This window comes from Salmo trutta, chromosome 36 (genome assembly GCF_901001165.1).
Source record: "Salmo trutta chromosome 36, fSalTru1.1, whole genome shotgun sequence".
Classification (NCBI taxonomy): domain Eukaryota; kingdom Metazoa; phylum Chordata; class Actinopteri; order Salmoniformes; family Salmonidae; genus Salmo; species Salmo trutta.
The window spans coordinates 14,791,650-14,815,275 of NC_042992.1; the positions used below are offsets into that span (position 1 = coordinate 14,791,650).

Genomic DNA, 23,626 nt, shown 5'->3' on the forward strand with positions numbered 1-23,626 from the left:
CCTCGAGATCTGGGTCTTGAAGTGTTAGCATCAACCAATCAGCCCTTGTGACTGGATGTGTTTGTGTTGTTGCTCTCTCCCCGACTGTCTCTCTGTCTGTTGATTCTTTGTCTCTGCTAGTACTGTATATCTGTCTGGACCTCGTTTGCTGTGGTATCGCGTGGCGAAAGAGAGGCTTGGCGCGTGAGGTAGGTGAGTAGGAGGGCTATTTTTTTTTAGAAACAGCCGTCTCAACCCATTCGAGAGGCGAAGGGAATATCTATTTGCATCTTTCACCAAGGGGCAGAGCAGAAACAACCTTTTCCTACTGATTACAAAATTAGGTCCAACCTCCCTCCATACCACCAACATTGAAATTACCTGTTTATGCAAGTAAGCTATATACAAACGCCAGTGACAAAAATAACAGTAAAGCAATGTGGACAAACATAGCATGGACGTTGTACAGGGTAACATTGGCATCATGCCCACACTGAAATGATAGATTTACTGAAGGCTTAGATGTTAATCAAGACCAAAGCAGTGGCGGATCAGATATCATAATGTACTAGCCTAACATGACTGGTTATGAAAACATGCATTTGATGAGAGTACTCAGGAACACCGAGTGTTGTAAATATACTGAACAAAAATATAAACGCAACATGTAAAGTGTTGGTTCCATGTTTTATGACCTGAAAAGATCCCAGAAATGTTTGTTTACATTCCTGTTCGTGAGCATTTCTCCTTTGCCAAGATAATTCATAATTCACCTGACAGGTGTGGCATATTAAGAAGCTGATTAAACAGCATGATCATTTCACAGGTGCACCTTGTGCTGGGGACAATCAAAGGCCACTCTGAAAGGCACTGCATCTTAGTGCTAGAGCCGTCACCACAGACCCTGGTTTGATTCCAGGCTGTATCACAACCGGCTGTGATTGGGAGTCCCATAGGGTGGCGCACAATTGGCCCAGGGCCGTCCGGGTTAGGCTGGGGTAGGCTTTCATTGTAAATAAGAATTTTTCTTAACTGACTTGCCTAGTTAAATAAAGGTTAAATTAAAAATGTACAGTTTTGTCACACAACACAATGCCACAGATGTCTCAAGTTCAGGGAGGTGCAATTGGCATGTTGACTGCAGGAATATCTACCAGAGCTGTTGCCAGAGAATTTAAAGTTCATTTCTCTACCATAAGCCACCTCCAAAGTTGTTTTAGAGAATTTGGCAGTACTTCCAACCGGTCTTACAACCGCAGACCACGTGTGGTCACACCAGATACTGACTGGTTTTCTGATTCACCCCCCTACCTTTTTTATTTAAGGTATCTGTGACCAACAGATGCATATCTGTATTCCCAATCATTTGAAATCCATAGATTATGGCCTAATCAATTTATTTAAATGGACTGATTTCCTTATATGAACTGTAACTCAGTAAAATCTTTGAAATTGTTGCATGTTGCATTTATATTTTTGTTCAGTGTATTTTCCTAAATATTCATAGAGCCTTAGCACGGAATGTTTTGCCATAAGAGAGAACACATTTTACATTTGACAACTTCCACATGATGTAAACAAAGTGTATCATTTTATTACTTCTTACAAATTGTTTTACATGTTTCTTCTTCCCAAATCTGAAAGCGTCAGTCTTCATTAAATTGTGAGTTTTTTCAATTGACAAACTACAATGATCACAAGCAAAGTTGTATCATGCTTTCATACATCAAAATACAGACAATACAAAACATACTGCATATACTCTCATACGTAGATGTAACTGTTTAAATCATTATATTAAATGAAAGCGGTAATCTATAGAAACCTGAGAAGAAACTTCAGTCTAGAGGGCTTCCAAAGGTGAGTAGCATATTCAACATGACACATTCAACATGAAACTCAGTCATCAATACAAGGCACATAAGCTCATTTTTGTACCGAGTTGCTATTATTCCTTAGTATGGAGAGTGATGGTGTCCCACAGCCCTATACTATATTTAGGGCCACCTGATCTAACCAGGAACCACTCGGGCCCTAGCTATAGGCTAAACCACAGGGAGGTGTGTCTCTCAGTCTCTGTATCCCTGAGTGGAGTGCAGACTGCAGTCATGCTGGGGGGTGGTAGTGGTGGTGATGGTGATGGTGATGGTGCTCGTGGTGGTGGTGGTGCTCATGCCTCTGAACCAGGGGGATCAAGACCCCAGAGGAGGCAGGCAGGCTGGGCAGCGCCACACTTTCCCCCCCTGGCTGAGCTTGAGAACCAGGCTGCTGTACGTTGAGTAGGGTTCTGGAGGGGGACCCAGCCTCTCTGGCCCTGGAGCGAAGCCTCTTGCTCTGGCTGTGCTGTAATGGGAGTTGGGGCTGGGAGTGTGGCTGAGAGGGGTGGCACCATATGGAGGGGTGGTGGCCATGGAGCTTGCTTGATTTATCCCCACCTCCTCCCCCTCCTCTGTCTCCCCCCACTGCCTTGGCTTGGCCCCTGAGAGACCTGAGGAAAGAAAGGCCCCTGCCTCTGGACTCTGTAGGGCCGCAGTTCTCCCCCACCACCACTGAGCGGCGCTGCTGGGCTGAGCGGGAGTCCGGTCTGGGTACCTGAGAGGGGGCGTCTGCAGAGGATGGAGAACATCATGTTATGCTGTCATTTCTCTTTGTTGAATGTCATTCATCTTTGGTGTATTTTCAGTAAAAACCATGTTGACTTTAATGATCTGTGCCTCAAAAGTGCTGAAAATAAATGGTCATTGTGTACCTACCTGCATCGTCAAACTTGGAGGAATAGTTCTCTATCCCAGCTAGGTCTAAGTAGTGGTTCCTGCGTTCTGTGTTTTCATCCACACAGTGAAAAGTCCTCTCTGGGCTCCCTGCCTCCTCCTGCTGGACTTCCTCCATTCTGTCCCCTGTTCTGGAGCCCCGGCTGGAGCTGCTGGAGGGGGCCACCACCAGTTTGACCTTCAGGGCTGTGCTGTTACATGAAGGCTGCTTGGCCGATGCTTCAACCACCTCATAGATGGACTGCATGAGACTGGACATATCCTGTGATACACACACACACACACACACACACACACACACACACACACACACACACACACACACACACACACACACACACACACACACACACACACACACACACACCATTAGCAAGGCTGCAGGGTTGACTTAAGAGAAAACTCATAATGCGCAAAAGTTGCTTGTTGTAGCTGTGTGAAGCTACCGTACCTCCTTGGTGACTTTACCACTGTTGTCAAAGTGATACAGTGTGAAGATCCACTCCTGTCGAGTGTCATCCTCCAACACCACATTGCACTCTGTGTCCTGTAACCATGAATAATTGTCACCATTATGCAGACACTTTTATGCGTGCTTACATTTTACGTGCAAGTGGTCACAGGAATTGAACCCACTAACCTAGCATTGACACTCCATGCTCTACGTACTGAGCTACAGAGGACCAAACACAACAGGTACCATATTATGGTCATCAAACAAATCCCTGCCATACTCTGTAAAGATTCTATAGATCAACTCCTTTTGTAGTTGTAGTGTACAGGACAGTAAAAGGCAAAAAAGCCACTCACATCAACATGGCTGTTCCTCTTCCTGGGCTGTCTGAAAGGAACGTGGATGTAGCTCTCTCTCTCCTTCTCCCCTCCCTTCTCTGATGGCAGTACCACTGTAAAACAAACAAAGTATATTCTCATTAGCCTTTGTGTTTGCTGTTTACAGACGATAATACACACACAGTATCCCAGGTTTCCAGGACAAGCAAGGGGAATTCTTAGTTAAGATATGAACCATACCGAATCAAACAGGTCAATCATTGAGTAAGTCTAAGATGTTAAGTTAATGATCCATGCTAGACTAGAATCAGTGCAACAGTAATGTGATCAGCCTGATCCACTGAGATGTCGTTTTTCTACTCACCCTGTAGGGGGCTCTTATGGTTCAGGGACTGCTCGTCCTTCACTTCCCCTCTGCACAACTCCTGGAAAAAGAGGGAGAGGAGCGATGGACCAAGTGAGAATTAGGAGAGAAAAAGTCACAGAAGAGGGGGGGATAGAGATAGGGAGAAGGAGAAAGATAAGAAAGTTTAAATGATGTGAGAGCAGGAAATCTTTGATAATCTCGGGGCCTATTGTTTGTCATCAGCTGGGTAAATAATACTGTGGGAACCAGCTGAGGTTTTCAAGTTCACCTCAACTTCCGATAAATTCAATAAAGCCGTATGTGTTCTATAACTAATCAGATGTAATGCAGACACAACTCTAAATACACGCACACACACATAATAGAACGCTAATTCGATATACAAGTAGCTAGCAAATCTAAGGACCAGTAGTAATTCATCTCCCCTTTGGGATGAAAGCTGTGCTTCTAATCTGACCCCTGATCTCCTCCACTCACTGGGACAGAGGGTGTTCTACAGTTGATGTACTGAGGGTCAGCGGAGAACCCAGGAACCTTGTCACATGGGACCGAGTGGAGAACAGAAGGTCAAGACATCACTACCCTGAACACAGGAGCCACAGACAGATGACTGACCTTCTCTGTCTGTGTCTCGTTTCTCATCTGACCTTCCTGAGAGATATAATCTGCCAGGGTCTGTTTTCCTAACATTTGAAGAGCTACTTCTGATATCAGAGTCCAAAAATGACTGACACTAGCTCAAATCTACCTCATAATCTAATATCCAAGAAGCAGGAGAAAAATGTCTATTCCACTTCCAGCAGCATACCACCCTCCATCGCACTGCTGGCTTGCTACTGAAGCTAAGAAAGGTTAGTCCCTGGATGGGAGACAAGAGGCTACTGGAAGTGGTATTGGTAGGCCAGTAGGAGGCACTCTTTCCTCTGATCTAAAAAAAATGTCCCAATAGAGTACCACAGCATGAGTCATAATACCCATAAAGCCTAACTGTGAAACAAGGAAATGGTCCCAATTGTTTTTCCACCAGTCATTTTCCCCATAGGGGATTTTAGAAACATTTAAAATAAGGGTTGTGTTTCCTGTAGGCTTACCCTGGTGTGACGTTTTGATAACCGTGTAAATCTCTCTTGGACAAGGTGACTTTTATCAATATATTCACCTATTTACCCCCTAAAAATGAAACGCTAATTAGCAGCTAATCTGGCTATGATAAAGAACTACAAAATGCCATGATGATCTGGATGAGACTGCTGAATCGAGGCAAAGGTAAGAATCTCTGGATTAACTATCTAATGTTAGCTAAATTGAGTAAATAATAAACTGACACCATTTTTTTAATTGACAACTCTGTGAACTGTCTTGTGCAAGTTTTAAATTGACACAATACCTGTTAGCAAAAGTGTCAGCTCGAGATGATGTGCAGGAGCTTGCAGGGATTTGTAGTTTTGCATGAAATCTACTTTGATGCTAATTAGCATTTTTGAATCTGAACATAGAGCTGAATATATTGATAAAAGTCACCTTGTCCTAGAGGTATTTACATGGTTATTAAAACGTCACACCAGGATAAGCCTACAGGAAACACAGCCCTTATTTTAAATGTTTCTAAAATTCCATATGGGGAAAATGACTGGTGGAAAAACGATTGGAACCATTTCCTTGTTTGACCGCTAGGTTTTATGGGTATTAATACACCTCCACTGCCAGGACAGTGATTGGGGATGTTACCCTGTGTAGGATGCTGTCTTTTGGACGGGATGTTAAATGGGTGTCCTGACTCTCTGAGGTCACTAAAGATCCCATGGTGCTTATTGTAAGAGTAGGGGTGTTAACCCTGGTGTCCTGGCTAAATTCCCAATCTGGCCCTCATACCATCACGGCCACCTAATCATCCCCAGCTTCCAATAGGCTCATTCCTCTCCCCTGTAACTATTCCCCAGGTTTTTTACTGTAAATGAGAATGTGTTCTCAGTCAACTTACCTGGTAAAATAAGGGTAAAAAAAATAATCTGTTCTATTCTATTCTGTTCTCAGAGAGGGAATAAAGCACTGGAGAAAAATAGAACCTATAAGGGTAAATTTACTGTAAGAGAAGGCAGGCAGGCAGTCATGCTCATGCCCTGACCATGCCAGCTGTGACATCACCATATCCAGTAAAAGTAAATGCATTAAGTCACTCTTGGTATTAAAGTAATATCACCTACAGAGTTCCCATATATGTGTAGAACTGAGCGTCCCATATGGAAACAATAACACACAGTCTATACATTTACTATGTTCAAAAACCTGCTGAGTCTACAACCTATTTATAATGCCTACGGGCTCAAGGCGGATATTAACTTCAACCCAATCCACTGGGTAGTTGTTGCTTGGTGAGTACCCACACCTTGAAACTAGGTGTTCCCTTGAACGGTGTTGAGCATATTGCGTGTGCTATCAAGACCAATCAAGATTTGAGCATATGATATCCAACCCTCTGTTGCAACAAGTCAGAAACCGTCCCTTCAAAAAAGGACAGTGAAAAGCACCAAAACATTAGATCTGTGCGTCTAACTGTCTCCACCACAGACATTTCCAGCAGCCAGTCGCCCACAGCTCTGACAGATGCAGATGAGTAACAAAGAGCCTGTGGAGTCTGAGAGGACCATGCTGACAGATAACCCTGACTGCTGATGGCTTCAACCAGCATACCAGCCAAACCCCTGCCATCGACCGCCACGCTCTGCCTGCTACGGGCCCTTTCATCTGGGGTCGGGTTACCAACCGAGAGGGGAGAGGAGCGGGGGCCTTTTCCTGCACTCAACTGGGTGTCACCAAGCTTTGCATCCTGTCCTGTAGCCCCCCTCTCTCCCACCCGCCTTTAGTTAGAGTCAAACGCAGAGCCCAGAGAAGAGAAGAGAACAGTACAGAGCTTTGTTTTAACAATCTCTCTTCCTGCCAACCAATACCTGGATAGGTGGTTGATCATCTCTCTTCCTGTTAACCAATACCTGGATAGGAGGTTGATTATCTCTCTTCCTGCCAACCAATACCTGGATAGGTGGTTGATCATCTCTCTTCCTGTTAACCAATACCTGGATAGGTGGTTGATCATCTCTCTTCCTGTTAACCAATACCTGGATAGGAGGTTGATCGTATGGGGGTGGGGCTGTATGGGGAAGGATGGTTGCTTCATCGCAGGAGTTTATGTGAAGCAGCTTCTGTTATATACATAATAGGAAGATAAGTCTCTTGAAGTTGGTATACAAGTTGATATTCAAAGAATATAAAGGGGGTTGGGGTTGTTTTCAGGCTCAGGCAATAGTTAACGTTAAGTCAGAGAATAACCATTAAGAAGTTCTCATTTTCAGAGGTCTGGCCTTGCTCACAGAAACCAGATGTGAGTGATTTCTGGAGGAGGGGAACTGAGGGAGGGATTTGGATGTTGAGCTGTGGTTGGGTGAGGAAACGCTGGAGCCAGAGTCTATACGGGTATCTAGCTATAGAACTGGGCCTCTCTCCAACTGGCCAATCAGTTCTGCTGGCCATGAGGGCGGAAAGCAGTGGGAAATTTTCAGATCATTGTGGGTAGAGATGTCCAAGGGTTCTTACCACCTAATGATATGACCATGGTCTCTCTCTCTCTCTCTCTCTGTCTCTGTCTCTGTCTCTCTGTCTCTGTCTCTCTGTCTCTGTCTCTCTGTCTCTGTCTCTCATCCTCTGTCTGAGCTACAGCCCAACAAACAAGGTGGGTAACCAAACATGAATGGGAGAGCCAGCCACCTGAACAATCCAATCTGTGTTTGGGAAAATAGGCTTCCCTGGCTTAGAGCTGGAATGTTCTGGGAGGCGATTTCAGACCAAATATAATCACAGTCCAGAGTCTGAACAGTAGAATAATAAACAGAAACCTCTGGGTCAACAAACAGGACAGAAACACCTTGGTGGAAACAATAAGAGGACTAGAAGGAAGATTCCTTCTCCAAACCCAAGAGAATGACTGGCCCAGTTTAACCAACACTGTCGTTCCAAATAGAAATCCATTCAGAGACAGGGATGCAAACTGCAATCCGATTCTGATATGGTTGGTTGCATTTCATCAGACAACTTTTTTTATACTTAGTGTTTGTACATTTTACAGACTCTCTGGCTCACTTGACTGAGCTGTACATGATCCAAACCTGCCTTAGATAAACAGGTTTATTAATGAAAAGTGCCTTTGTTATTGTATCAGGTGATGTTGTCAACACTCCACCCTGAGTCATTGTAATTAAACAGAAACAGTATGTCAATATTGAGGTTAATTGTTCTACAAGTCTTAAATTGTTTAACATCCTGATAAGGTTGTGTTACAGATATTGAAATGGGATTTTTAAAAACACGCACACTGAGCAGAATCACCACACAATTATCTTTACAGAAATGAAAGCACACATTCATTCAGAATTTTGCTTCACTTTTTGAAGTTGAGCAGCCAGAAGAGGAGAAGCTGTAAGAAAGAGGGATTCTTCCAAGACTAACAGTGAACAGGGTGGGTAACGGAGAGCTGTGGTGTCTCACTGCAGGACTAACAGTGAACAGGGTGGGTGACGGAGAGCTTTGGTGTCTCACTGCAGGACTAACAGTGAACAGGGTGGGTGACGGAGAGCTTTGGTGTCTCACTGCAGGACTAACAGTGAACAGGGTGGGTGACGGAGAGCTGTGGTGTCTCACTGCAGGACTAACAGTGAACAGGGTGGGTGACGGAGAGCTGTGGTGTCTCACTGCAGGACTAACAGTGAACAGGGTGGGTGACGGAGAGCTTTGGTGTCTCACTGCAGGACTAACAGTGAACAGGGTGGGTGACGGAGAGCTGTGGTGTCTCACTGCAGGACTAACAGTGAACAGGGTGGGTGACGGAGAGCTTTGGTGTCTCACTGCAGGACTAACAGTGAACAGGGTGGGTGACGGAGAGCTGTGGTGTCTCACTGCAGGACTAACAGTGAACAGGGTGGGTGACGGAGAGCTGTGGTGTCTCACTCCAGGACTAACAGTGAACAGGGTGGGTGACGGAGAGCTGTGGTGTCTCACTGCAGGACTAACAGTGAACAGGGTGGGTGACGGAGAGCTGTGGTGTCTCACTGCAGGACTAACAGTGAACAGGGTGGGTGACGGAGAGCTGTGGTGTCTCACTGCAGGACTAACAGTGAACAGGGTGGGTGACGGAGAGCTGTGGTGTCTCACTGCAGGACTAACAGTGAACAGGGTGGGTGACGGAGAGCTGTGGTGTCTCACTGCAGGACTAACAGTGAACAGGGTGGGTGACGGAGAGCTGTGGTGTCTCACTGCAGGACTAACAGTGAACAGGGTGGGTGACGGAGAGCTGTGGTGTCTCACTGCAGGACTAACAGTGAACAGGGTGGGTGACGGAGAGCTGTGGTGTCTCACTGCAGGACTAACAGTGAACAGGGTGGGTAACGGAGAGCTGTGGTGTCTCACTGGGTCTATGACCTGAGGCTGCAGGATGTTGACACAAGTGATCCAGGACATGTGACCGCTACAGCCTGGACACCCCAATGAAGGCATCAAAGTTGACACTATAATCAAGCTTCCTTACTGAAAAGAGGACAAACAATGAACATAATCTTAGACAGCCAGACACACACATGAAGTGCCCAGGCAAATAACATAGAGTATACCAGTACACTACAAACTGTAGCTAGCCAGGCCCCCTGCTGACAGTTACATATGCGGTGGTGCCATGGAGCCGCTAATGGTGGAGCTGGAATACAGAATCACAGGAACAACTGAACTGCCATTAAAAAGACGTGGAGGAGCTGGGTCTCATTACAGAAACCTGGCAGGCTCAGCCTTTCTTTCCTAATAACAGGCTCCAGAGAGACAGCAACATGGACCAACACTTCATTAACACCTCATCCCCACCATGAGTTCAAAATGACACTTCAGCAGACATTCAAAATGGCTCCAACGGGTCTTTCCAAGCGTTGAAAGGTGATTACGAGAGAGAAAAGAAGACATTCAAAATATGTGAGTGAGGCAGTGAGTGGCCACACAGTTAAGAGTCAAAGAAGAGTTATGAGCATCAAGATGTTGTACTCTCACTATGCTACATCTTCCCAAATGTGACCATCTCATTAACAGTACTAAGCCTACATGTGAAGGTGTTCCACCCACAACCAGACACTCCGCCTACCAGACCTTGTCTCCCCCTGCCAGCACCAGATGTGGGGTTTCAGTGTGGCGGTAATGAAAGACCCTGCTGTTCTGGACAGCGGCCATATGCATTCACACAGACATGACAGCCTCCTCCCACAGAGAGCAAAGGAAGGAGCAGGGGGGAAAAAGCCCCTCTCCAAACACCTTTCATGTGCCTGGCTTGGCTGTGTGCTTATACTGTTCTATCATCCTGTGGTTGCTTTGCCTTGGCTGGGACTGGGAGGGAGGGAGGAAGGGAGGGAGGAGACCTGGCTAAGACATCATGCACATGTGATTCAGAGTCAGTGAACCCTAGTGTGAACACCAGTGTGGACTCAATGTGAGCATGAAGTGGTGACTGACAGTGTCAATCCTCTATGGATGGATGAATCAGGATGTAAACAAGACTGAGAAGGCAGCAATTCAAAATGTTATTTTGTTGTTTTTGTTGTTTACCCAGATGGTACATAGTTTGGCTGTGATTTATGTATAAAGATTGATGAATACAACACCATGTATTCAATAGAGAATTGTCAATTTGCCTACTTTTGTCTTAGATAAGAAGCGATGTGTGATACACTGCCTTCATCTTTTCATTGGGATTCTAAGCTCTTCCACTCTGGGCGGCTGTGTTGCATTCAGCTACCCTTTCACAGGACTCCACCATTCTGGTTCTTGTTAGCGTCATTATCCAAGTTCAAGCCTCTCAACTCTAATGACACACATGTGTCTGTGTTGCTTTCCATTTACAGGCCTTTCTGGGCCAGAAAGAGCCAGAAGCAGATGCATCATGAACATGGTCCAGAGAAGGATGCTAACCCCCCAGGATGCAAAATACAAACTAGAGTTTGGTAAACAACTGACTGTTAGCATTGACAAACTAAAGAACTGTCCTAGAGAAGTAGGCCTATGGGGATTTAGGTGTGAGAAGGATTTGGCAGCAGGGTATTTTTATTTTTTATTTAACTAGGCAAGTCAGTTAAGAACAAATTCTTGTTTACAATGACAGCCTAGGAACAGTGGGTTAACTGCCTTGTTCAGGGGCAGAATGACAGATTTTTACCTTGTCAGCTCAGGGATTCGATTTGGCAATCTTTCAGTTACTGACCCAACGCTCTAACCTCTAGGCTACCTGCCGCCCCAAATATGGCTAGTGACTGTCTGATGACTCTTTCGCTCAATGAAAATCTGCAAACAGATTAAATGTTCATCATATTTCAATATCTCTGGAAACTGCGTTGTACAGTACCTGCTTGAATCTGGTTTTGTGGGTGTGGAGATCCGTACATTCCAGCTCTCTCTGACAGGTGAGCACATTGGCAGCAAAACTACCACCTGGAAGAAACAAACAAATAAAAATATAAAGTCTATGTCCTGCATAACACTATGTTTGAGAGACATATATTTTGAGACTTTCCTAAAGGTGATTCTTACCTTCAGGATTTTCTCTGCGTTTACTGGCTATCCAAATTATGCATGGAATGGAAACATAAAAGAGAGAAAGAAAATATTGTTACATTTTGGTTATTAAGAGATATACAGTAGCCAGCCTCTGAAACGAAATACTAAGTCTTACCATGTTTTGATTGGAGTTTGCCCATTTTTCTTTATATTTCCTCTCGTGCCTTGAACCTTCATCTATTTGCGCATTGATCAAGACGTCTTCATCATCTCCCATTGATAACAACAAAGAAAGTTGTATCCTGTATGCACCGATATGTCGATTTTGCCATCAAGTTATTATAGGGTTGAGATAGACAAGAGGACCGACGCTTCGTGAAGGTGCACACAAGTATGTTGGACAGAGAGAACTTGAGGAGTTTATTATGGAAAATAAACGAATAATCAATATACCTAGGATACAGCACATCCTGCTGGCCATTCCGGGAAAGTATTTTCTCCATTTTTATTGAGCGCATACAACAAATTAGCTCACAGTGACATAATTTAACGCGTGCATGATGTGTCTTTCGTGTAAACATAAAATAAGAGCCCTTCATTATACAAACGTTTTATTTGTTTAGTATCTAGATCGCTGTTTCCCTAAATAGGCTACTGTATATTGGCGCGGCAGGTAGCCTAGTGCGTTGGGCCAGTAACCTAAAGGTTGCAGATCGCATCCCCGAGCTGACAAGGTAAAAATCTGTCGTTCTGCCCCTGGACAAGGCAGTTAACCCACTGTTCCTGGGCCGTCATTGTAAATAAGGATTTGTTTTTAACTGACTTGCCTAGTTAAATAAAGGATAAATAAAAAATATATATATATTGCCACCCAGTGGTGTCTGCGTAATTTGCGGCATATAATGTCTATCTTCAGGAACGAGCCCTTTCTGGTCAAAGATTCCTCAACATTCTTCATAATATTTCTAACGGGGTTGGTGAGACAAACGCGGTAAACGCCTCCCACTCCCCAACTTTTCACTCCCTAAATGTTCACTCTCCAACCCCTCCCACTCCCCAACCTCTCCCACTCCACAACCCTTCACTCCCCAACCCCTCCCACTTCCCAACCCCTCCCACTCCCCAACCCCTCCCACTCCACAACCCTTCACTCCCCAACCCCTCCCACTTCCCAACCCCTCCCACTCCCCAACCCCTCCCACTCCACAACCCTTCACTCCCCAACCCCTCCCACTTCCCAACCCCTCCCACTTCCCAACCCCTCCCACTCCACAACCCTTCACTCCCCAACCCCTCCCACTTCCCAACCCCTCCCACTCCCCAACCCCTCCCACTCCACAACCCTTCACTCCCCAACCCCTCCCACTTCCCAACCCCTCCCACTCCACAACCCTTTACTCCCCAACCCCTCCCACTCCACAACCCTTCACTCCCCAACCCCTCCCACTCCCCAACCCCTCCCACTCCACAACCCTTCACTCCCCAACCCCTCCCACTCCCCAACCCCTCCCACTTCCCAACCCCTCCCATGCCCCAACCCCTCCCACTCCACAACCCTTCACTCCCCAACCCCTCCCACTTCCCAACCCCTTCCACTTCCCAACCCCTCCCACTCCCCAACCCCTCCCACTCCACAACCCCTCCCACTTCCCAACCCCTCCCACTTCCCAACCCCTCCCACTCCACAACCCTTCACTCCCCAACCCCTCCCACTTCCCAACCCCTCCCACTCCCCAACCCCTCCCACTCCACAACCCCTCCCACTCCCCAACCCCTCCCACTTCCCAACCCCTCCCATGCCCCAACCCCTCCCACTCCACAACCCCTCCCACTCCCCAACCCCTCCCACTTCCCAACCCCTCCCATGCCCCAACCCCTCCCACTCCACAACCCCTCCCACTCCACAACCCTTCACTCCCCAACCCCTCCCACTCCCCAACCCCTCCCACTTCCCAACACCTCCCACTTCCCAACCCCTCCCACTCCCTAACCCCTCCCACTCCCCAACCCCTCCCACTCCCCAACCCCTCCCACTTCCCAACCCCTCCCACTTCCCTCCCACTCCCCAACCCAACCCATCCCACTCCCCAACCCCTCCCACTTCCCAACCCCTCCCACTCCCCAACCCCTCCCACTCCCCAACCCCTCCCACTTCCCAACCCCTCCCACTTCCCAACCCCTCCCACTCCCCAACCCCTCCCACTTCCCAACCCCTCCCACTCCCCAACCCCTCCCACTCCCCAACCCCTCCCACTTCCCAACCCCTCCCACTCCCCAACCCCTCCCACTTCCCAACCCCTCCCACTCCCCAACCCCTCCCACTTCCCAACCCCTCCCACTTCCCAACCCCTCCCACTCCCCAACCCCTCCCACTTCCCAACCACTCCCACTCCACAACCTAATCATGCTTGTACTGTAGATACCCTCCTCTCTCTCTCTCTCTCTCTCTCTCTCTCTCTCTCTCTCTCTCTCTCTCTCACTTCATTATAAGTCATCTTAATTCTTAATTCCTCCGACTTTGATTGAGAAAAGAAACGTTAGAACTGTCAACTATACGTTAATGCCCCTGGTCTTTCTTCTGTTACTATTTGTTGTGTTGGTTTGTTGCTATGGCCCAAGATGAGTGTGTGATGTTTCAAGGAGTGATATTGAGACCATAGAAATAGAATCCATTTCTATGAGTGAGTCATCTGCTCAGTGGTCCCCTGTGTTTGTGATGGTGGGACATCTGCTCAGTGGTCCCCTGTGTTTGTGATGGTGGGACATCTGCTCAGTGGTCCCCTGTGTTTGTGATGGTGGGACATCTGCTCAGTGGTCCCCTGTGTTTGTGATGGTGGGACATCTGCTCAGTGGTCCCTTGTTTTTGTGATGGTGGGACATCTGCTCAGTGGTCCCCTGTGTTTGTGTCTGATGTCTCTGTTGATGTCCTGTCTGTGTCTGTCAGGTGTTTGCAGTGTTTGGCTTGACCCTGTTCAGTGCTGCTGTCCCATCAGCCTTTGGCGACCTGTCTTTGGCCCTTTACACCCTCTTCTTCTGCATCCCTAGGACGGATGGATGGCCATCTACAGGGAGTTTGTGGAGTAAGAGACACAAGGCCCTACATTTCCCCTTAACCAAGTTCATACAGTATGAGTCCTTGGATAAAGACTACATTTCCTCTATCCAGTTCATACAGTATGAGTCCTTGGATAAAGACTACATTTCCTCTATCCAGTTCATACAGTATGAGTCCTTGGATAAAGACTACATTTCCTCTATCCAGTTCAGACAGTATGGGTCCTTGGATAAAGATTTTGAAAAGCAAGAAGAGATTATGTTATTAATCAAATGGGGCTTAAAATGTCGCAATAGAGTGAAAAAGCTTTTGTGAAAATACCAATATATTGTTGACATATTTCTATGTATTTTGTCCCAATGTGGTAAGAGTTGTCCTTTCTGTCTGCACAGTAGTGATGAGGGGCTGATGTACGGACCGTCTCTACTTCTTCATTTTCACCAATCTCCTCGTCGCCGTGGTAACCACCAACCTGGAGGTATAGATGGTCGACTATGACGACAAGAACTCTAATGAGTCACGTTAGTGTTATTCATACCAAGGCTCTGTTGTTGATGACAGAGGGGGGTGGGAGTTGTGTGATGAATTTTGTGTCTTCCACATTGTTGTATACTGATTATTACTACACGCTGCCTTTCAAAATCATCAATACGACCACTCCTCTTTCGTTGTTTTCAATCACATATTACCAGCCGGTGGATTAAGTTCTCTCTCCCTACATACCACACCAAACTCATTCCTCAACACCTTCATTCTCCCACAGATTATACCGGAAGATACGGGAGTCCTGACGGACCAGGGCAGAGGTGGTGACCAGGACAACATGACCCGGCGCCAGATGACCTGAAAGAACCTGACCATGGACACCTTGGAGGAGCTGGCCCTTGTCATGGCTGCTATGCAGAAGAACATGGCTGCCTACAGGGAGATATGGCAGGAGCTAGACAGGTAGTGTAACGAAAGCCTCTGTTTGTTTTAGCGAGAAGCTATTGAAGCCCCTATTTTTTTTCTTCATCGTCCATCACAGTAACTGATTCTGAGTTATTGTGATACCAAGAAATTATACATTTTTCAATCACTATTTCTCTGAATTCAATGAAAGCCCAACATGTTTACCTTATAAAGATAGTCTTCAATGAAATAAAATCTTATTTCACTCTTTGGACAGTGGAAGAACTGTAGGTATATTTCAGACCACGTGCATGTGTTTATCCACAGTATAGTGGAGAAGGTGCACAGCCTGTCATTCAACGTACAGCAAGAGGTGATGATGAGGAACCATATGACTGCAACCCTCCAGGACAAAATATTGAATAATGATATTGCCACCGGCCATACTGGAGACATACTGTCCACCCTCATCACCCTGGAGAAGGTAAGAAGGCAGTGGACATGGCACTATTCCCCATATAGTGCACTAATTTTGATCAGAGCCTTATGGGTGCTCAATAGATTCAATGACTCTTCCTGGAGTTGTCTATAACTTTTATTCACTGTTCTGTTACTAATGTCAGTTGTGTGTCAGGCTCATCAAATCCAATGTATTTATAAAGCTCTTTTTACATCAGCAGATGGCACAAAGTGCTTATACAAAAACCCACCCTAAAACCCCAAACAGCAAGCAATGCAGATGTAGAAGCACGGTGGCTAGGAAGAACTTCCTATAAAGGGAGGAGCCTAGGAAGAAACCTAGAGAGGAACCAGGCTCTGAGGGGTGGCCAGTCCTCTTCCGGCACAGCCAGTGCTTATACAAAAACCCACCCTAAAACCCCAAACAGCAAGAAATGCAGATCTAGAAGCACGGTGGCTAGGAACAACTTCCTAGAAAGGCAGGAGCCTAGGAAGAAACCTAGAGGAACCAGGCTCTGAGGGGTGACCAGTTTTAACAGCCATTTGGCTTCACTGATTAGCTGAAATGATCTCAAAGATAATGATAGGTTTCACATTTGCACATGCAGCTCAATGTTGACCATGTACTGTGAAATCAAGGGGGATTTGGTTTTTTTTTATAAAAAAGATTGGAGATTTTTGGGGGGTAAATGATCATAAAGGTCTCACAGTGTCTCAAAAATATACTCAAAGGGATATAACTTGGACGCTATTAACAGCTTATTTCTAAATAAATGTTCTTTATTTAAAAATGTTAGTTGGTCTCGATCTAATATTCGTTAAACACTTCACATGAATGACACAGATGTCTAAAGAAAATTAAGTTGGTTGTTTTAAAAGCATTCTAGTAGACAAAACTTTTGAAAATGTATTTTCCACATTACTGAATATAAAAGTCCATCCCATGTCTGACGGTGTCATCTCTGGATGATCATTTCATGGGTAGTTATCGTACTGTTCAAGATGCTACATTTAGATTGGTTTGTAAACATCCAGTTTCCACATTCAAAGACTAATAATGTGTCTTATACAGTCTAAAACTTGTCTCCATTATATTACAAAAATGTACATGCGTCCGTTAGCAAGCTAACAGACAAAGTTCATATCTTCATGGTAAATGGCCCAGCAGCTAATTGCTGTTGCCAAAAGATTCTTTGATAGCGATGGCCGGCGTGGGTCCAATATGGGTCCAGATGTAGCCTTTCTCTGGACGGATAGGAATGGTGGGGAAAGGACAGCTCCTGGACTTGAAGTACTCCGAGGGGGCGTGGCACACAAACTCCAGGTACTCCATCTTCCTGGGAAAATCCTCCTCTGGACCTATAGAAGTCAGATAATCAGTAACAGAAACATTATCGGCTAGTTGTGGTCTTTGAGTCTACTGTGACATTACTCACATTTACACAATGTGCAAAGAGACATAACTTATTTCTGTATTCTCAAATGTAACTTTCAAAAATGTGACGTAAATTCAATCATCACTCACCAACAATGTAAGTGGCAGGATCAAACAGGTCCTTAGGACTGGCCTGGGTTGGTATCAACCAAGTCAAGGCTGCACTCTTCTCACAGTATTGGTCCTGGACAAAACCTCTGATCTGTGCATAGTATGGCCTCCCATCATCCTCATCTGTAACTTTGATGACATCCCCTATCTGATAATACACACCCTGCACAATGACAAAAGATGATAACTATTGCTGACAGTTAAACATATCTGTGGCATACAATATATAAACAGATATGTTTATGTTTGCTAACATACAGTACTGAATGATTTTTTTCAAGTAAACATACTGTACCTTATAAAAGACTGATTCTGATGTGATGATAGTGGAAACAGATTCTGGTGCTTTGATTGGCTGTGGAAGAAATCACATTTTGAAGCGCTTCAATTAGAACAATTGTCTGACAATCCAACACAAAGATAACAGAGTTCCTGTGTATTGAATCAATGGTACTGACATTTTTTAGTTTGAAGATGTGTCTTCTTCCTTTTCCTTTGGTAGAGACCTTTTTTTCGGTAGCAGGGGTTTTGTACTTGGTGCTCCTCAACCGTGCTGATCTCCTGTGGATCTCTTGTTTAGACTGTGGGCAAGATGTGTCAAATACCAGTTTTACATCTCCATCAGGATGACAATGTGGATCACACATGCCTATATGATTGATCTCTGCTTTGCTTTGGAAGTAGAACAGTATGGAGGTACAGCCACTAAGGGGAACACAGTGCAGTGCAGGCCTATGTATATTGTATATGCGCTAACCTGCTTGCCCCCGCCATTATTCTGCTGTGTGTTGGAGGACGCAGAGGGTCCAGATGCTCCACTGCTGGTGCTCTTCCCCGTACAGTTATTGCACAGAATCTCTCCTTGGTTTCCCTTTTTCCACATAGACGATGAGTTTGTTTTGCAGACAGCGCAACATGGTTTCAAACCCAGCGGCATCGTGATAGAAAAAAACGTAGGCCAGCGAAATGAACGCAGAGGCTGGCTAACAACATCAGCAACAACAACAAATCCGCTCTTTACGGACGGACTTAGACAAACAGCTACAGCATGCAAATCAAATACAACCAGCACTAAGCTAGATCTAAAGGAACAACACAAATGGCTACATCGATTTAGCCCAGACAGCTAACTAACCAGTCTGTAAAAATGTCTTCTTCTTTCAAGTTCAGCTAGCTAGTGTGGGCCGCACTAAGCCAAGTGTAATGCTCCACCTACTGTGGTGGCGTGTATCGACAGCCTTATATCTAGGTATTATATTTATCTAACAGGCAGGCTTATAAACTATCTATCAGCTACTTCTTAGCAAAAAGGAAGCAAAAAAACAACAACAATCATATTGTCTTAAACAGGAGTACATACTGTTGAGGGTTCGTCAACTATGTTTGGCCTCGGCCCAAATTTTTCCTGCGCTAATATCGGCGGGTCAGAACCTAATTAGCATATGATATTAGCACAATGAATTGGCCAACACTACAAATTGAACAACATGTTTAACAAATCCGATTAGTACATAATAAATTCAGTGACAATAACATAATTTTTTCGATCTGATTACGCTCATAAAATCACCATGTCTCTATTCAAATATTATTTTGTCTAATTCTCTGTAGGTTGATTGGTGGGGGAAACAGGTCTACTGTAGACTACACTACTGTTGTAACGTCAACATTCGTTCTGTTCAGAACAATCATATTGATAGCAACAGAAAATGTCGCTCTCAAAACGTATCAAAAGAAAGGTGGATAATGAAAATTGAAGTTTCAGGGAAGAATGTACAGAGATATGCGTTCATCTTACCATCTTTTCCCAATGCCAAGCCAGTGTGTCTTATTTGCAATGAAAATATCGCTGTTTACTAATAATTCAATCTCAGACGTCATTATAAATCTAACCATGGCATATTCTCACTTAAATTTAAACGGGTTAAATCTCCAGTTACAAGGAAGAGGGAAAACAGTTGTGGACATGGTGGAAAAACTTGAGGCCTTCACTTAGGAAGCTTGAGCTGTTCGATTTGGACTTGTCATCTGGAAGGCTACTGCACTTCAGCACACTGAAGAAACGACAGGCAGAGGGACCAGGTCGCAGCATTGACATAGAGGTGATAGAAGATTTCAATTTACAAATTTCAACTTCTCCACCAGATTTGAAGACTACAACATGCCTAAGGATACTGTTATGGGTGTAAGATGGCACAGTGATGCCATCTGTTGGTAAATGTTAATTACTGCAACTCCAGTGTTTTTACCGGTGTGCTTGAAATACCCGGATGTATTGCAATATACTGATCAAGACTGGTTACTCGCATCCATGCCTCTGTCTCGTCATTTAACATTCAAACATGGTGTCAGAGTCGGATAAATAACCATGCGTTCCGCAAATTAGAGCCACCTGTTCTGGTTTACCCCCTGAAAAATGCTTATTTGAGTAAAACTTCGCCTGACGCCGGAATTGTCCTTAGCTAGAGTGAGTTTGCTAGTTAGCTTCAGTGTTGTTAGCACCGATTAGACATGGCAGCGAACATTCCCCCTCCCGCCGTTATGAAGCTTAGCGGAGACTGGAGCACAAACTGGGATACGTTTAGAGGTGAATGGGAGGACTATGCACTAGCAACGGGACTTCTGGAAAAGGACGATGAGGTAGTGGCTGCCACTTTGAGGACTATAATGGGAACAGAATGCCGACACGTATACAAACACAACCTGAACCTAACAGCAGCTCAGCAAGGTAACGCTACAGCTATTCTTGATGCTCTTGAACATTACTTTAAGCCAGCAAAGAACGTTATCTACGAGCGTTATGTTTTCGGTTGTTGCAAACAGGAGGACGGGGAGTCCATTGACAGCTTTGTCACTAGGCTAAGGGAAAAGGCAGCTACATGTGACTATGGTGCTTTAAGAGATGAACTGATCAGAGATAAGCTAGTGCTTGGCATAACTGATGAGGGCACCCGCAGACGTTTGCTGAGACAACGCGACCTGACGCTGGTCTTGGCAGTGGAGACATGCCGTGCAGCAGAGCTTACTGATATACGGATAAGGTCCATGGAACTAGAAAGACAACATATGGACAATGTCAATGCTACATTCAGGCAGCCAGTAAGGAAATTCCCCTTTGCCACAGCTAATGCTAATACTACAGCCAACTCTGCAGCAGACAACCCCAATACGTGGAGATATTGTGGCATTTCTCATGGACGAGGAAAAGAATACTGCCCAGCCTATGGAAAAATATGCAAATCCTGTGGTACAGCTAATCACTTCGCAAGGGTCTGCATGAAAAGCAAGAGAAAGGAGGGTAAAGTGCACTCCATTGAAACAAACACAGATGAAGGGAACAACAGCACAGATGATGTATATGCTAGCGAGTGCATAGGGGCAGTGAGGGCAAAAGGACAAAAGTGGTTTGTCACTCTGCTACTTAATAATAAACCACAGCAATGCCAGCTAGATTCAGGGGCCACATGTAACGTTATGAGCCTTAGAGACAAAAGGAGGCTCGCGCCCAGAGACAAACTCACACAGAGTAGCACCAAGCTGAAACTGTATTCAGGCCAGTTCATGACCTCTTTAGGCCTGTTTGTGACAGTGTGTTTTACGTGGCCAGAAACACACCCTTGAGTTTGAAAAAGTTGAGGCTAGTCAACAGCCATCAATGTCAGGTTCTACATGCGAGCGCCTTGGACTTATTAACTTCACCATCCCAGCTGATCTTAACATTATAGACAATGTCCAGGCTGGGCCCCTGAGCAAGGAGACACTCCTAAGCAAGTACCATGATGTCTTCAATGCACCAGTCGAGTCAGTTCCCGGAGAAGTCCACTTTGAGTTGGACGCAGCAATCCAGCCTGTCCAGTGTGCACCCCGCAATGTACCAGTGGCCATGAAAGCAGCTACAAAGGCTCAGCTTGACAAATACGAAGCAGATGGCCACATGATATCCGTCACCGAGCCTACAGACTGGATAAGTAATATGGTCATCGTCAAGAAACCAGACAAGCTACGGATATGCATTGATCCTAAACACCTCAACCGGGCTCTGAGACGCTCACATTACATTATGCCCACATTGGAGGATGTTCTTTACAAGCTCCCAAAGGCCAGAGTCTTCACGCTCGTGGACGCCAGAGATGCCTTCCTGCAGTGCAAGCTCGACGAGCCCAGCAGCTACATGACCACCTTTTGGACACCCTGGGGCAGGAAGAGGTGGTTGAAGCTCCCGTTTGGTGTCTCCGTGGCCCCAGAGGTGTATCAGCGGAAACAGCATGAGCTGTTGATGGGACTCAGTGGCGTGGAACCCATAGCAGATGACATCCTCGAAGTGGGCTGTGGGGACAGTGATGAGGAAGCAGAATGTGACCATGACGCCAAGCTGCTGGCCCTGATGGTCAGATGCAGACAGGTCAAAAAAGCATAAAAAAGCTTCAGTTTAAAGTGCCAGAGGTCCGCTTTCATGGGAACATCTTGTCCTCCACTGGATTGAAGGCGGATCCTGAAAAAGTGAAGGCTGTCTTGGAAATGCCCCACCCATCTGACGTGAAGGCAGTGCAGCGCTTCGTCGGATTCGTCACCTACCTGGCCAAGTTCCTACCGCGGCTCTCTGAAGTGTGTGAGCCACTAAGGAGGCTCATGGACAAGGACACCATCTGGCATTGGCTCCCAAAACATGACGCAGCGGTGAGGGAAATAAAACAACTGGTCACCCAGACACCTGTACTGCGATACTACGATGTGTCAAAACCTGTCACGATTCAGTGACTCAAGCCAGTATGGACTTGGCTGTTGCCTCATGCAGGAGGGCCAGCCTGTGGCATTCAGCTCTAGGGCACTCACCCCAACAGAGCAGAACTATACCCAGATAGAGAAGGAGTGCCTCAGCATTGTGTTTGCATGCCAACGCTTCCACCACTATCTGTACGGGCGCGACAATATTACCGCAGAGACAGATCACAAGCCCCTTATTGCTATATTCAGCAAGCCTCTCCTGAATGCCCCGAAACGACTGCAGAGCATGCTACTGGCCCTACAAAACTACAACCTCAAGGTGGTGTATAAGCCAGGGCCAGAGATGTATGTGAGTGACACGCTCAGCAGGGCTACTGCATCAGGCACTCACACAAGCTCCATGCATGAACGACACACAGTGTGCAGCTTACAAACAGAGCAAGTGGATGTTGAACACATCAACCAGGCTGACTACCTCAATGTCACGGACCAGCGCCTTATACAAATCAGACAGCACACAGACAGGGACGAGCAACTCCAGGCATTGAGGTCTGTGATTCTGATGGGCTGGCCCGACTGCAAGGAAGAAACTGCTTTAGCTGTCAGAGATTATTGGCCAGTCAAAGAGGAGCTCAGTGTTCAAAACGGAGTAATATTCAAGGGTCAGAGAGTCGTTATTCCCCGGTCTCTGCGCCCTGAGATGTTGGCGCGCGTGTACTCAAGTCACATAGGAGGTGAGGCCTGTTACAGACAAGCACGTGACACACTGTATTGGCCAGGAATGCAGAGTGAAATCAAAGACTATGTCAGTAAATGCACAATCTGCAATGAATATGCCACTGAGCAACAGAGAGAGACGATGATGTCCCACGAGCTACCGATGCGCCCCTGGCAGATAGTAAGTCTAGATCTCTTCCAGCACAGTGGCAAAGACTTTCTGCTGGTAGTCGATCATTACTCAGACTTCTGGGAGATTGACCTCCTCCCCGACCTCTCAGCAGAGACAACAATCAAACGCTGCAAGGCTCAGTTTGCCCGCTATGGCCAGCCAGATAGGGTAATTTCAGACAATGGACCCCAATTCTCCGGAGTTGAGTTCCGAAAATTTGCTGCAGATTGTGAATTCGAGCACGTCACTTCATCACCACGACACCCAAAAGCTAATGGGAAGGCGGAGTCCGCAGTCAAAATCGCAAAGAACCTCTGCAAAAAAGCTCTGCGAGAGGGCAAAGATGCCTGGAAAGCAATCCTGCAGTGGCGCAATACCCCGACAGAAGGCATGGATAGCAGCCCGGCCCAGCGCCTCATGGCACGGCGCTTAAAAGCAGCTCTACCAGCAGCCAGCACTCTCCTGGAGCCATGTGTGGTGACAGACGTGCTGGTGAAGCTACGTCACAGAAGACAGGTCTCCAAGTTCATCTATGACAAATCAGCAAAAGACTTACCTGAGCTCAGGGTGGGTGAAA

The 23,626-nt window shown here is 46.0% G+C and overlaps 2 protein-coding genes across 3 annotated transcripts; both read right to left on the reverse strand.

Annotated features, from left to right (window-relative positions):
• Positions 1–1,548: 1,548 nt before the first annotated feature.
• On the reverse strand, positions 1,549–11,889 carry LOC115175509 (protein naked cuticle homolog 2-like). 2 transcript variants are annotated; one of them, XM_029734785.1, is made up of 8 exons: positions 11,660–11,889; positions 11,518–11,540; positions 11,333–11,418; positions 3,907–3,967; positions 3,561–3,655; positions 3,202–3,297; positions 2,733–3,012; positions 1,549–2,585 (listed from the first exon to the last, which is right to left on the reverse strand). In XM_029734785.1, exons 1-8 carry the CDS (start codon positions 11,719–11,721, stop codon positions 2,086–2,088), a joined length of 1,203 nt encoding a protein of 400 aa, XP_029590645.1. In that variant the 5' UTR covers positions 11,722–11,889; the 3' UTR covers positions 1,549–2,085. The 2 variants fall into 2 exon arrangements, with proteins under 2 accessions (XP_029590645.1, XP_029590646.1); XM_029734786.1 differs by having other exon boundaries at positions 11,518–11,544.
• A 4,758-nt stretch (positions 11,890–16,647) lies between these two features.
• LOC115175510 (GATA zinc finger domain-containing protein 1) lies at positions 16,648–18,607 on the reverse strand. Its single transcript, XM_029734787.1, has 5 exons — positions 18,193–18,607; positions 17,894–18,016; positions 17,731–17,790; positions 17,415–17,598; positions 16,648–17,248 (listed from the first exon to the last, which is right to left on the reverse strand). The coding sequence occupies exons 1-5, from the start codon at positions 18,370–18,372 to the stop codon at positions 17,058–17,060; spliced, it is 738 nt and encodes a 245-aa protein (XP_029590647.1). The 5' UTR covers positions 18,373–18,607; the 3' UTR covers positions 16,648–17,057.
• Positions 18,608–23,626: the final 5,019 nt, after the last annotated feature.